The sequence below is a fragment of the Erythrolamprus reginae genome, chromosome 2, assembly GCF_031021105.1.
Source record: "Erythrolamprus reginae isolate rEryReg1 chromosome 2, rEryReg1.hap1, whole genome shotgun sequence".
NCBI classification, from domain to species: domain Eukaryota; kingdom Metazoa; phylum Chordata; class Lepidosauria; order Squamata; family Dipsadidae; genus Erythrolamprus; species Erythrolamprus reginae.
The window spans coordinates 107,143,308-107,156,620 of NC_091951.1; the positions used below are offsets into that span (position 1 = coordinate 107,143,308).

Below are 13,313 nucleotides of genomic sequence, written 5' to 3' on the forward strand. Positions count from 1 at the left end.
CTGCCACTGGGATGCCCCGCCTCTGGACTTCCATTGCCAGCAAAGCACCCGTTTTTGCGCTGCTGGGATTCCCCTGAGGCTCCCCTCCATGGGAAACCCCACCTCCAGACTTCCGTGTTTTTGTGATGCTGCAGGGGAATCCCAGCAGGGCAAAAATGGGTGCTTCACTGGCAACGGAAGTCCGGAGGTGGGGTTTCCTAGCGAGGGGAATCTCAGTGAAATCGCAGCATCACAAAAACACAGAAGTCTGGAGGTGGGGTTTCAAGGACTTCAGTGTTTTTGCGATGCTGCGATTTCACTGATGCTCCCTTCGCTGGGAAACCCCACCTCTGGACTTCCGTTGCCAGCGAAGCGCTTGTTTTTGCGATGCTGGGATTTCCCTGCGGAGATTCCCCTGCAGCATCGCAAAAACACAGAAGCCTGGAGGTGGGGTTTCCCATGGAGGGGAGCCTCAGGGGAATCCCAGCAGCGCAAAAACGGGCTCTTTGGCTGGCAAAGGGGGTGAATTTTGGGCTTGCACGCATTAATCGCTTTTCCATTGATTCCTATGGGAAACATTGTTTCATCTTACAAGCTTTTCACCTTAAGAACCTCGTCCCAGAACCAATTAAGTTTGTAATACAAGGTATCACTGTATTGGATAATACCTTAAAGACATTTACTATGTAGTCTTCTATCCAATTCTAGCATATGGGCATATCTCCCCCTTTTTAAGGTTTTAAATGTGTATTTAATTTACATGAAATTGATCTGGAATTATTTCAATGCCCTATTTAGCATTTAGCCTTGCTTGCACAATTGTCAATAGGAAAACAGCAGGAATATCCTAGCAACCTTCATAACACTAAACCCATAATTTATATATGTAGTAGGAAAAAAAAGCATTAGAAAGATGTAGCACAATTTGTTGCTTATTTGTTTTCATTTGTATTCATAAGATGCCTAAAGTTAAAAATATGCTCCCTTGAGATTACTAAATACAATTTATTTGGGAGTAAGAGCAGGAAGAGAAACAGGAAAAAAAACTGTTTAAACAGATACAGAAGATTATAATTTGGAAAATACAATCACTATGTTTTATAAAACATAGGGTTGGGGTTTTTTTCAAATATTACAATATTAAACGGCAACTGGGCTTTCTTGGGATTTTTAAAAGACGTTTCCCTTCTGGTGCAATGAGCTCCTTTAATTGAGAAGCTTCTTGGATGAGAAGAGAAATATCTTCAAAGAAAACCAAGAAAAGAAAAGAAAAACAAGAAAGTCCAGTTACCTTTTAAAAAAGCACCTTAGGGAGAGCCATGACCCGGATGACAGAGAATCTCCATAGATACTAAAATATAATTTCCAGTTGTATTATAAAATTAAATTACTGTGCTTTTAGAACAATTGCATTTATGAACCATGTTATTTAGAAAGGATTACTAGTTAAATAATATTCATCGAACAGATTATAATACTAGTTTCTTCTTCCTTCGCTGAGTCTACTGGCAAGTTCTCATTAATCATTATTTTTGCGAGAAAGACAGGAAGCATGTTCTGTATATTTATAAGAGAATAAGAGCAATCTCTGGAAATGGATTTTAAAAAATGTTTTGTTTTGTGGGGTTCTTGGTGCTCCCTGACCTTGATGGTTTTCCTGCAGACATTTCATTCTCAAACTAGGTAACATCATCAGGTTTTTATTCACTTTCTACTCTGCCACCATCTTGTTAAGGAAACTTTTCTAATAATACTCTTTTAAGAACTCACTCCCTTATGGTCATATCAAATGTTTTAGTTTCATCCCCATATAGTTAAAAACATATTGATCTAATTAGCATCCCGATCTCTTCACCAAATGGTGTGCAAATAAAGTAACTCAAGCACAATTCCTCATTGCTCCATGGATATTTCCATGTATCCTTAGCAACAATACAAAATGGTTTGCCATTTGCTTCTTCCAAAAAAAAATATGTCCCAGTCCAGTGTGAGAAATGTGTCCTAAAACTCTTCCCATCTACCCCAATCTGCTTAGCTTTCAAAGCAAGATAGGGTCAGCCGGGAGCTACCATTTGAGGATAAAAAGGGGGCTCTCAATCTTCCTAATAGTAATTATATGGTATGATCGAGAGTTTTCCTACAATGAGATTTAAGGTTCTAAAAATAAATACAAGAGCAATATCAGAGAAAATGGGTTTTTCTCCCCTCCCCCCCTTTCATTTGCAACAAAAATAAAAATAGTTAAGAAGCAATTGTGTAAATGTGAATCACGGTATAATGAATTGGACTATACATGCAAAAGCTCATGCAATCATAAATGTGTCAACAGAGAAGGTGAAATGACAGATATAAAGCCAGTGTCCAGACAAAACAAGCCTTGATTTATAACTATGAGTTTCTGAACTTACAAAGCCAAAAGCAAATATATTACTATTATGGCAAAGTAATATATTTGAATCCAGGCAACAGGTTACGATTTCAACTACCCATAGTGAAGCTTAGTGATTACTATATGTAAAGGGCAGTGGAGAGTTTACACCAAAGGGCAATGATTGTCAAGGACAGAGTGGTGTATTTTGAGTAAGGCCTGCTGGAGAATTTGGAATGTATTGTGCTGATCTTGGTAGAGAGCGTTTGAATGATACACTGCTAAGAAAATTGCATATACTTTCCTCTATCAGGTCTCCTATGTTAAAGCCATTGACATCTGGATGGCTGTGTGCCTGCTGTTTGTGTTCTCAGCTCTTCTAGAGTATGCTGCTGTTAACTTTGTGTCCCGGCAGCACAAAGAACTACTCAGGTTCAGAAGAAAAAGGAGGCACCACAAGGTAAGCATTATACAAGTCAAGACAAGTATTGTACGTTGAGCACAGCTGAAAGAGATGGGTTGCAACACAAAGTCATCTGGTCAAAAAGGATACTGGGACCACTGCATTGGGCAGGTGTAGTTTTAGCATGCCAGCTATAAGTTGAATAGTATAATGTTTGAAGAGAGATTTGCTCTTCACAAGCTGCTGCTTCTGCCATCGCCAACTATTTGGAAGCCAGAGTGAAATAATTCACTTGAGTACAGAATCAATCAATACACTCACATATTTACAGACATCCATCACTCCTCTTCAAATATGAAGCCTCTCACTGAGGTCAGTAGATACCTTTTAAAGCTGTTCACTCTATAAAGGATAAAGCACCACCTCTAATGACTGATAACATGCAGTCTTGGGCACAGAGGAAGTTGGGTGATAAAAAGCAAGTTTGAGAAGAGAAAAGGCCAGTTCGATTGCTGCTCCTCTGACATTCAGCTTGCTCTCCCAATTGATCCCAACATTTTAATTTTGCCAATTCAATAATCTATCTCTGAAATAGAAGTTCTCTTATTCAAGTGTGTGCATTGCTCCACATACAATGACATCATTCATGGTTCATGCTGCTGGTTTCCTTGGGTGAGAGGCAAGGACACTTGTCAAGTCACATCACTGATGAGCCACTTCCATATATCCTAAAGGTAGGTGAAACTTACTGTCTCACAGATCAAATGTCCTATTACATTAATTTTTTTCTATTATATTTATCTGACTTAATGGATTTTGCCAATGACTGACTTCAAGCTGAGCAAGATGAATTTAGAAAGCTTTCCCTCTCTGTGCCACTTCTGCTGAAGTTTTTATGATGGCAAAAAGTATTTAAGAGACAGGTGTACTAAGTGTGATCTTCTGCAAGATGTCGCAGTAAAAGGATAATCTAGGGGAATTTGTTTTCCTTTTTTGACATTCTAAGCAAAATAAAATAGGAAGTTGCAGGTTTAGTGTAACCAAAGCTAATAGAAAATATTTCACAGGAAAAACGGGGAAAGGATATATTTTTCTTCTTTCCCATTCCCCTTAAATCTTTCTCTCCTGTTTTTAAAGGATCAAGCATTAGTTGATGGTAAAAACAGCTGGCTAGGAAGGTTTTTACTCAATAAAATATATGGAGTGACAAGTCCTGGCAGCCATCCTTTCCCTCCCAAGGGTCTTCCTGTAAGTTGCTGGGGACCAAAAGAGCTCATCTCTTTCTCCCTCCCCTTTTTATAAGCCACTTCCTTTCCTCTCTCACCAATTATTGGGTGATGCCTCCACATTCCAGATGTACATTCAGATCTGTGAGCTCCAAATCTGATAACTCTCAACCAAAAACCAGAGGATTGAAAACCACAAATCTAGAAGGCATCAAAATTAGAAAATGTTCATAGTCTTGAAGAATGCCTAGGACAGTGATGGCGAACTTTTTTTGGCTCTGGTGTCAAAAAGGTGCACGCACGTGATAGCATGTGTGCGGGTTCCCATGCCCATAATGCAATGCCCTCCTGCATGCATGTACACAAACCCCCCACGCACTTTACCCAAGCATGCACACAGGCTTCACTGAAACTTCCCCACTTCCGGTAAGCCCATCGGGCAGTTTTTCACTCTCTCCAGGGTTTAGGAAAGCCTCCTGAAGCCTGGGGATGTCTAAAAATGTCCCAACAGGCCAATCAGAAGTTCAGAAACAAAACGGAAGTGAAGCTGCCCTACTACTTACCTTCAGATAGTTGCAACCAGGCCTCGCACACTTTGGCCCATTTCTTCTGCAGTCAGGAAGGCTTTTCTGAAGTCCTGTGCAGCTGATAACAGAGCTCCAGATCGATCTTCAGGAGGCTTTACTGAAGCCTGGGGAGAGCGAAAACAGCCGAAAAGAAGGCCGAAAATCAGCTGACCAACACATGCATGTGCACTGGAGCTGACATACAGCAACGCCTTTCATGTCCTCAGATATGGTTCCGCGTGCCATCTGTGGCATACCTGCCATAGGCTCACCATCACTGGCGTAGGAATATTGTGAACATATAGACACTAGTAATTTCTTTTTGGCTAGCTTCAGAGAAAAAAAATCCAGCATTTTAGCAACCAATTAGAAGAAATCCTTTGAATAAAACTGTAACATAATGTTGTAATAGCAGTACATTCTGTTTGATTCAAAAGTGATTACTCACTAAACGTGCATAGAAAATATGTTACAGAATAAGTAGAAGAAACCATTTCTGAAGAAACCTTAGGTGGTCATCCCAAATTGATTTACCACCATCACTGCATTATCCAGCTCACGATTTTTTACGTGGCTGTTATGTGCTAGACCAGTGTTTTTCAACCAGTGTGCCGAGGCACACTAGTGTGCCGTGAGACATGGTCAGGTGTGCCGCAAAGCTCAGAGAGAGAAAGAAAACAAGAGAGAGAGAAAGAAAGAGAGAGAGAGAGAGAAAGAGCAAGAGGGAGAGAAAGAAAACAAGAGAGAGAGAAAGAGAGAGAGAGAAAGAAAGATCAAGAGGGAGAGAAAGCAAGCAAGCAAGAGAGAGAGAAAGAAAGAAAGAGAGAGAAAAAGAAAGAGAACGAGAGAGAAAGAAAGCAAGAGAGAGCAAGAGAGAAAGAAAGAAAGAGAAAGAGAGAGGGAGGGAGGGAAGGTGGGAGAGAGAAAGACATAGAGGGAGGTAGGGAGGGAGAGAGAAAGAGAGCAAAAAAGAGGAAAGAAGGAAGAGAAAAAGAAAGTGGGATGGAGAGAGAGAGAAAAAAAGAGGAAGGGAGAGAAAGAGGGAGGGAGAGAGAAATAGAGCGAAAGGGAGGAAGAGAGAGAGAGAGAATTTTCTTGTCCAAACTTTTTTTAGCCGCCCCCCCCCCTCAATGTGCCCCATGGTTTTGTAAATCTAAACAATGTGCCGCGGCTCAAAAAAGGTTGAAAATCACTGTGCTAGACAATAACATGGGCAGACACAAAATGGCTGCACACTGTTTGCGGAGAGAGGCAGTTCATGAAGGTAAATTTAAGCAAATAAAAATCTTATCTACATGAGGGGAAAAGGGCTGTATTAAAGTCTTCTTCTGACCAAGTTATGTTCATGGAGCTCCTATCTGTATACAGCAATGACCAGATCAGGGAGTGAGGTGACTCACATGGTTAGAAGGCCGGGTTGATGATCTGCCATCTGCTGCACCCTGCATAATTCAATACCCAACTTACAAAATTCATATGAGGACAACATCTTTATTAACCATCCCAAACAAGATTATAATCAGCAAAAAGAATGACTTGCAGAACGAGTTTAGGAACTTCCAAGGAGGATTTTTACAATGGACAATTATGGTTCCATTAAAGACCTCAATATTTAACAATATATTGTGTCCTTCTCCCTTTTTTATGTTTAGGAACGTTCTAGACAGGCTAATCCTGGAGAAACATGTAGGCCAGTGATGGCGAACCTTTTTATCCTCGGGTGCCAAAAGAGCGTGTGCAGGTGCTATCGTGCATGTACAAGTGCCCACACCCATAATTCAAAGCTTTGGGAGGGCAAAAAAAGCTTCCCTCGGTTTCCCCACCACCACCACCCGGCCCTCTGGAGGCCAGAAGCAGCCTGTTTCCCAACTTTTGGTGGGCCCAGTAGGCTAATGTTTCACCCTCTCAATGCTCCAAAACACCCTCCCCCATCCCCCCGGAGGCTCTCTGGAAGCCAAAAATGCCCTTCCAGAGCTTCTGTGTGAGCCAAAAATCAGCTGGCCAGCACACACAGGCACCTTGGAGCTAAGCTAGGGCAAAAAGGTCCAAAGATACTTCACCAGAAGAGCCCTTCACTCCTCCACTTGAAACAGAATACCCTACGAGACTAGACTTTCAATCCTGGGCCTAGAAAGCTTAGAACTAAAATGCCTTAAACATGATCTAAGTATTGCCCACAAGATTATATGCTGCAACATCCTGCCTGTCGGCGACTACTTCAGCTTCAACCACAACAACACAAGAGCACACAACAGATTTAAACTTAATATTAACCACTCCAAACTTGACTGTAAAAAATATGACTTCGGTAACCGAGTTGTCGAAGCGTGGAACTCATTTCCAGACTCCATAGTGTCATCCCCAAACCACCAAAACTTTACCCTTAGATTATCTATGGTTGACCTATCCAGATTCCTAAGAGGGGTGAGTACAAGTGCACTAGAATGCCTTCCGTCCCCTGTCCTATTGCTCTCCTATGAGTATATCCTCTATAACCTTCATTGTGTATTTTACTATGTGTATATCCAATAAAACCCTCATTGTGTATTGGACAAAATCAATAAATAAATAATAAATAAATGGCTCACATGCCAGCAGATATGGTTCCACGTGCCACCTATGGCAACAGTGCCATAGGTTTGCCATCACTGATATAGGCTCACTAGCAGGCTATTAACAAAAGCTCATTAGCTGCGGCTGCTACTCTCTAAGAAAAGCCCTCTGTCTTGAATCAGCATAAATGCTAGCAGTGGAAAAATGGACAAGAAGCCATCAAATGGACCACTGGGTGGTTTTATTTCCTTTGCGGAACTTCACAAGTGGAGCTTAGAAAGTTGAGGGGTAATTGCATTTTAACTGCACCAGAGCCAGACTTCCTAAACTTGTCACTGCCTTGACAAGGATGAACTTAAGGAAGCCCAGGACTGAATTTCTGTGTTGAGATGTAGGACAGTCTCAGTGGGGAATTTATCACTACAGTCCACTGTAATAAGTAGATTCCCATCCAGCAAGGAAAGTACATTTCTTCTTTTGTGTTACTGCCCCCTGCTGGCAAAAGCAGAGGATTTTATTTTATTTTAAATTGTGTGAAGGGCAGGTAAACGCAATGTCCCTTCCCGTCTGTACCTTTTCTTAACTCCCCACTTCATTTTTTTCAGTAGGTGATAATTTTCACCACCCCATCCCCCTCCTAAATTAAAATGGCAAAAGTCAATTCACAATTTGATAACCCACATTCTTCTGTGTCACTGTAATCTAAATGTGGCCGTTTAATAAATTGGAATGTTTTTTCTTAGCTTGATAACAAAATTGAAGAAATAATAGTTGGATGACCCCTTGACTTCCTTTTACCCTTAACTTGATTGAGGACACACATTATCCTTGCATTAAAATCCTTGCAAAGGAATAAATAATTATATATATACAGTATATAATACTCATTTTCCATCGGTTCCCTAGGAAGAGAAATAGTAGGGGGTGGAAAGCACTCCTAGAAACAGGGAATAATATTTTAAGTATTAAAAGTTGTTATTTCTTTTCCCTAGTATTTGAAGGTTGAGTTCCATTATGATTAACTAACAGAGTTAGGGAGAATACAAAACAATGGTAGAAAATGTTACAGACAACACTGATAACATTTTCTTCCAATATAATGGACACAAAACCTTGAAAAGCACCAAAAATATTAGATTGTCCAAGAGAACATTTCAGAAAAGCTTTTGTCTCATTCAATAGGGGGCAACTGCCGAATCTTAACATTTGTTATTGAATAAAAAGTTACTTCTTGAAATACAGTGGTACCTCTGCTTAAGAACTTAATTCGTTCCATGACTAGGTTCTTAAGTAGAAAAGTTTGTAAGCAGAAGCAATTTTTCCCATAGGAATCAATGTAAAAGCAAATAATGCAGGCAAACCCATTAGGAAAGAATTAAAAGCTCGGAATTTAGGTGGGAGGAGGAGGAGAAATAAGAGGAGGAGGACAGTCGCTGCCGAAGGAAGAAGGTGAGGTGAGGGGAATCAAAAAAATTCAAAGCTTTAAGGCTTTAAAAAAAAGAACTCTGAGACGGCGAGGAGGAGCACGCGCCTCCCATACACCCAGTGTAAGGCTGCCTCCCATCCACTGCGCCAGAGAGAGAAATCCAGGCGGGCAAGAGGGGAGAACCTCCCGCTTCTTTGACCGAAAGGCGGCTGCTGCTGCTGCTATCTGCTTCCTCTTCCTTCCCATGCTGAAGGGCTTCCCTCTCCTCTCATTCGCTCGCTTTGTAGACAACGCCTTTCCTTCACTGTGGTGACTCCTCGGTTTGGCTGAAGCCGAGTTGATCCGGCCGGAGCAAAGTACCCCTTTTTGCCTTTCCATGCCCAGACAGTCCGGGAGGCAACCTCATGCTGGGTGTATGGGAGGCAGCGCAAGGGAGCCACCACAGCGAAATGGTGTATTCCCTCTTCAAGCACCCAGAGAAAGGAAAATGCTTCATTTGCTCAGGAGTGCCAAAGCCTCCTTAAGCACCACCAAAAGTCTCCTCTTTCTGGCAGCCCAGAAAAGATGGACAGGATTAAAGGGAGAATGGCAGGAAACTGGCCAGACCTTCGTGCCGCTCTCAAATTTCCTGGGAAATTTTTCCAGGCTCAGGTTCTTAAGTAGAAAATGGTTTTTGAGAAGAGGCAAAAAAAATCTTGAACACCTGGTTCTTATCTAGAAAAGTTCTTAAGTAGAGGCATTCTTAAGTAGAGGTACCACTGTATGGGAATCTTTCCAAAGCAATCCATGTCCCAGTACTTAAATGTGTCTCAGATAGCACTTTGAATCCCAGCTTTCAGACATTTGCCAATTGAAACAAATGGATTAAAGTATCATCCATGGTTCCTTGCATTGTGTTCCTTGCTGTGTAAAGGGAGGGAATGGGTAGTTTTAAAAAAAGAGGTTGGTTGGCTCTTGAGAGTGCTAGCACCAGAAGGAACTGCAGGCCCACAACATATTGTTACGGACTCATAAACCTATCTGCTTCTGAGACAACTGACACGTATTTGTCAGGTAAGCCCCATGCTTTGCAGCTAATGCTAGATTATTCAAAACTTCATACAGCATTATTTGTTCAAGCTATCAATGCGCTCCCAACAACATTCATACATCCCTGCTTTAAATGTGTGGCTGTACAGTATGAAAAGTGAGGCCATTCTTAAAAGATATTCTACAAAGAAAAGCTTGAAAAGAGCCATATATAAAAATCCGGCTGTACCACTCAGAAATAAAGTCGACAAGAAGAAGTAACTAATGGCCATGAGAAATAAGAACACTTTTTATTCTGAAATACCTGTACTCTAGAGTTACAATTGGGAAAAATTGCATTTCATCCAGGAATGTATATATTCCAACATGATGTAGTTATTGCTATTGAACACCCCCCAAAAAATAAAAGCTGATATTTAAGGCAAGAATTGGTGGAGTTTTTCAGTATTCTTTATTAAGCATCCTTCCATTGCCCAACTCAAGCCCAATGGGCATTTTTTTTCTTTTGATTTAGTAAATAGTTTCTTCCCAGCAACTCTATTTATGAAACAAAAATAATTCCTTACTCTTGAGTCTCTTTTGCGATCTGCACAAATTGCACAAATCCACAAATAATTTTAATACTGCTTTTTAATTTTAATTAGTACTAAAAGGAAGAAAAGAATTAAATTACTGCCTGACAAGTATCGCCTCTTACGTTCTCACAATTCATTAAAGCCTTGAATAGTCCAGAATTGTTTTTATTGTTTGGACTAAGTAGAGTTTCTCTTACTCACTCCTAGGTTCTGTCTAGTTGTATGTACATGTTTATTTTCCTATACCAGACAGCAGCAGTGAAATCTATTTACCTAACTCAGAAGTGCACACTTCAAGGCTTTTCGGCCTGTTTTTGAGGAATTTGTTTGGCCCTTTTTTTTAAAAAACATCCTGAAAAAAAATCCTCAAAAACGGCCTGGAAAAAGACTTGAAAACATCCTCCAAAAAATCCTCAAAAACAGCCCTCCAAAAGCCTAGAAAATGGCCCCCAAACCCCTCAAAGCAGCCCCCCAAAACTCCTCAAAAATGGCCCAAACAAAGCCTTGGAAACAGCTGAAAAAAGGCTTCGAAATGGGTGAAAAAAGCCCCCAAAATGGGCTGAAAAAAGGCCTGGAAAAGGTCTCCAGATTCCCTCTAAATATGCATCTGACATTTTGTTTCTCATCCAAAAACCTTCAGTTCAGAACTGAAAACTTTGAAAATATTTATATTCTCATCCCAAAAGCTTCTTCAGTTCTGAACTGAGGCTTTTTAGCAAAACATTTTTGATGAAAAAAACCCAAAAAACATCTGCCTGCTTTTTGGAAAAGCACCTTTGAGACAACCATGACCTGGATTATTGAGAATGTCCATAGACAACTGGGAACATTACTCAAAACCAGTGGCACAGTTTCTTGTTGTTTTGTGGTGGAAAATATGAATTTAAAAAGGTGATGGTATAACTCAAATTTACTATTTATTTAGCCGCCCTTCTCAACCAACTCAGGGTGGCGTACAGCATAATAAATACAATACAATACAATGTGTAGAAATCTAATTATTAAAAAATACTACAAAAATAAGAAAATTTCTTTAAAAACCCATCTATCCCAACACAGTCATCCACATTCATCCAATCCAATCACTCACAGCATCAGCCGGGGCCAACCTCACCACTCGCGGCCCCCATGCCCACCAGCAGAGATAGGTCTTCAAAGTTTTGCAAAAGACCAGGAGGAAGGGGGCTGCATGTATCGTTCATTCTAAAGGACCAGGCCACCACAGAGAAGGCTCCTCCCTAGGTCCTGCCAGATGACATTGTCTGGCCAGGACTTGGAGAAGGCCAACTCTATGGGACCTAACCGGTTGCTGGGATGCATGAAGCAGAAGATGGTCCAATAGATAATCTGGTTCTAAGCCATGTAGAGCTTTGTAGGACATAACCAACACTTTGAATTGTGCCTGGAGACCAATCAGCAACTCTTGATGATAAAAATATTTTTTCTCTCCCCAGCCTGGCCCTTCACCTCTTCTAATACTGCCACTGTTGTTGGGTCCATCCACCTTCCTAGTCATCTTCTTCCTCTCTCTCTTTTTCTATTTTCCTGGACTTTTCCAGGATAGCCTGAATGCCATTCGGTAAAAATAATGGAGTGCCCACCTATGGAAACACCTCCTCTCCCAAAACACAGAGACAAGTTCAAATCACAGCCCTGCTTCCATGCATGATATGAACCTGCCCATCTTATCTCTTTATTGCAAACCCGGGAGCCTTTCCCTCCTAGCTTCAAAAAGTTAAATACATTCGCTAGCTGCTTCAAAAGTGCCTCATCCCATTTTTGGTTTGTAGAAAGCAACATGGAAAAAGGAGCCCCAAGAACAGGGGTCTCCAAACTCTGTCACTTTAAAACTTGTGGACTTCAACTCCCAGAATTCCACAGCTAGCAAAGCTGGCTGGGGAATTCTGGGAATTGAAGTCCACAAGTTTTAAAGTGTCCAGGTTTGGAGGCTCCTGCCCAAGAACATCCTGAAGGGAGGGAAGGCAGTTTCACTGTCAAACTAATCCCTCACATGGATATCTTTTAAACAATGAGCCTTTCTGCTAAAAGTCCATGCAACTCTGTAGCAGCATTGATGGGATGACTTTGACTGGAAGAGTTCCATGGAGCCCCCTCCTTCTGGGCGAGCCAAATGTAAAGAAGGTCAGGATGGGGAGGAGGGGCAGAAGCAAAACAGGGGATATCCGGTTAAGGAAATAGAGGGATTCATGGGCCAAATGGGTCCCCTGCTTTGCCTCTGTGCATTCAACTGCACCCATCTATAAGGCTGATCTCTCCGAGGAAGGGCTGTCCTTCACAACCAAAGCATCGGTGCATGTCCCCAGTTCCTGGCAGTGAGCCTTATAGTCAGGGTGCACTGCCTATATCTTATTTTTAAGTAGAGCCCTATGTTTAATATATTTCAGGAGGATGACACTGGAGAAGGCCGGTTCAATTTTTCCGCCTACGGGATGGGACCCGCCTGCCTGCAAGCCAAGGATGGCATCTCAGTCAAAGGAGCCAACAACAACAATACCGCCAACCCAGCGCCGCCCCCTTCCAAATCTGCCGACGAGATGCGCAAGCTTTTCGTCCAGCGAGCCAAGAAAATAGACAAGGTCTCGCGGATCGCCTTCCCCATGGTTTTCCTCATCTTCAACATTTTCTACTGGATCATCTACAAGATTGTCCGAAGGGAAGATGTCCACAAGCCATGAGTGGGAGGGGTTCGTATGCACAGTTCCAGCGGGATAGATGAGTGTGACGAAGGCAAGATAAGTGGTTACTCTATACACACCATGTGCAATAGCAATGCAGTGATGCATGAATTTAAGAATGTGGCAATATCTATTTTAAAAAAACAAGTGGGTGACTTTTAAAAATATTATACGAACTGAGGGATAATAGGGGGTGGGTGGGCAACGGGATGAAAGCTTTCAAAAAAAAACAACCCCCAACTTGAGGTGGGGAGAGTACAAGAAAGGCAAGCTATTTTACAGTGCAACAAGATTTCGGATTGCTACAGCAGCAGTCCAAGCAGTGTAATATATTAAATATATATTCATGCTTAACTATAATGCAAAAACAGAAGAAAAAAAAAAGAAAACCTTTTTTAGCCTATTAACAGCTTAGATTCTAAAGCCAATGGAATGATTCGTGATTCCATGTGCCGAGAGGATTGCAATTACGCTTCAACAAAACTCTTGCTC

At 41.5% G+C, this 13,313-nt stretch overlaps 1 protein-coding gene across 1 annotated transcript in view; it reads left to right on the forward strand.

Annotated features, from left to right (window-relative positions):
• GLRA1 (glycine receptor alpha 1) overlaps positions 1–12,821 on the forward strand; it is a 115,526-nt gene extending 102,705 nt beyond the window's left edge. Inside the window, exons 10-11 of the mRNA XM_070736734.1 lie at positions 2,661–2,807; positions 12,531–12,821. Coding sequence (XP_070592835.1) covers positions 2,661–2,807; positions 12,531–12,821 — 438 coding nt within the window. The remainder of the gene's footprint in view (positions 1–2,660; positions 2,808–12,530) is intronic.
• Positions 12,822–13,313: the final 492 nt, after the last annotated feature.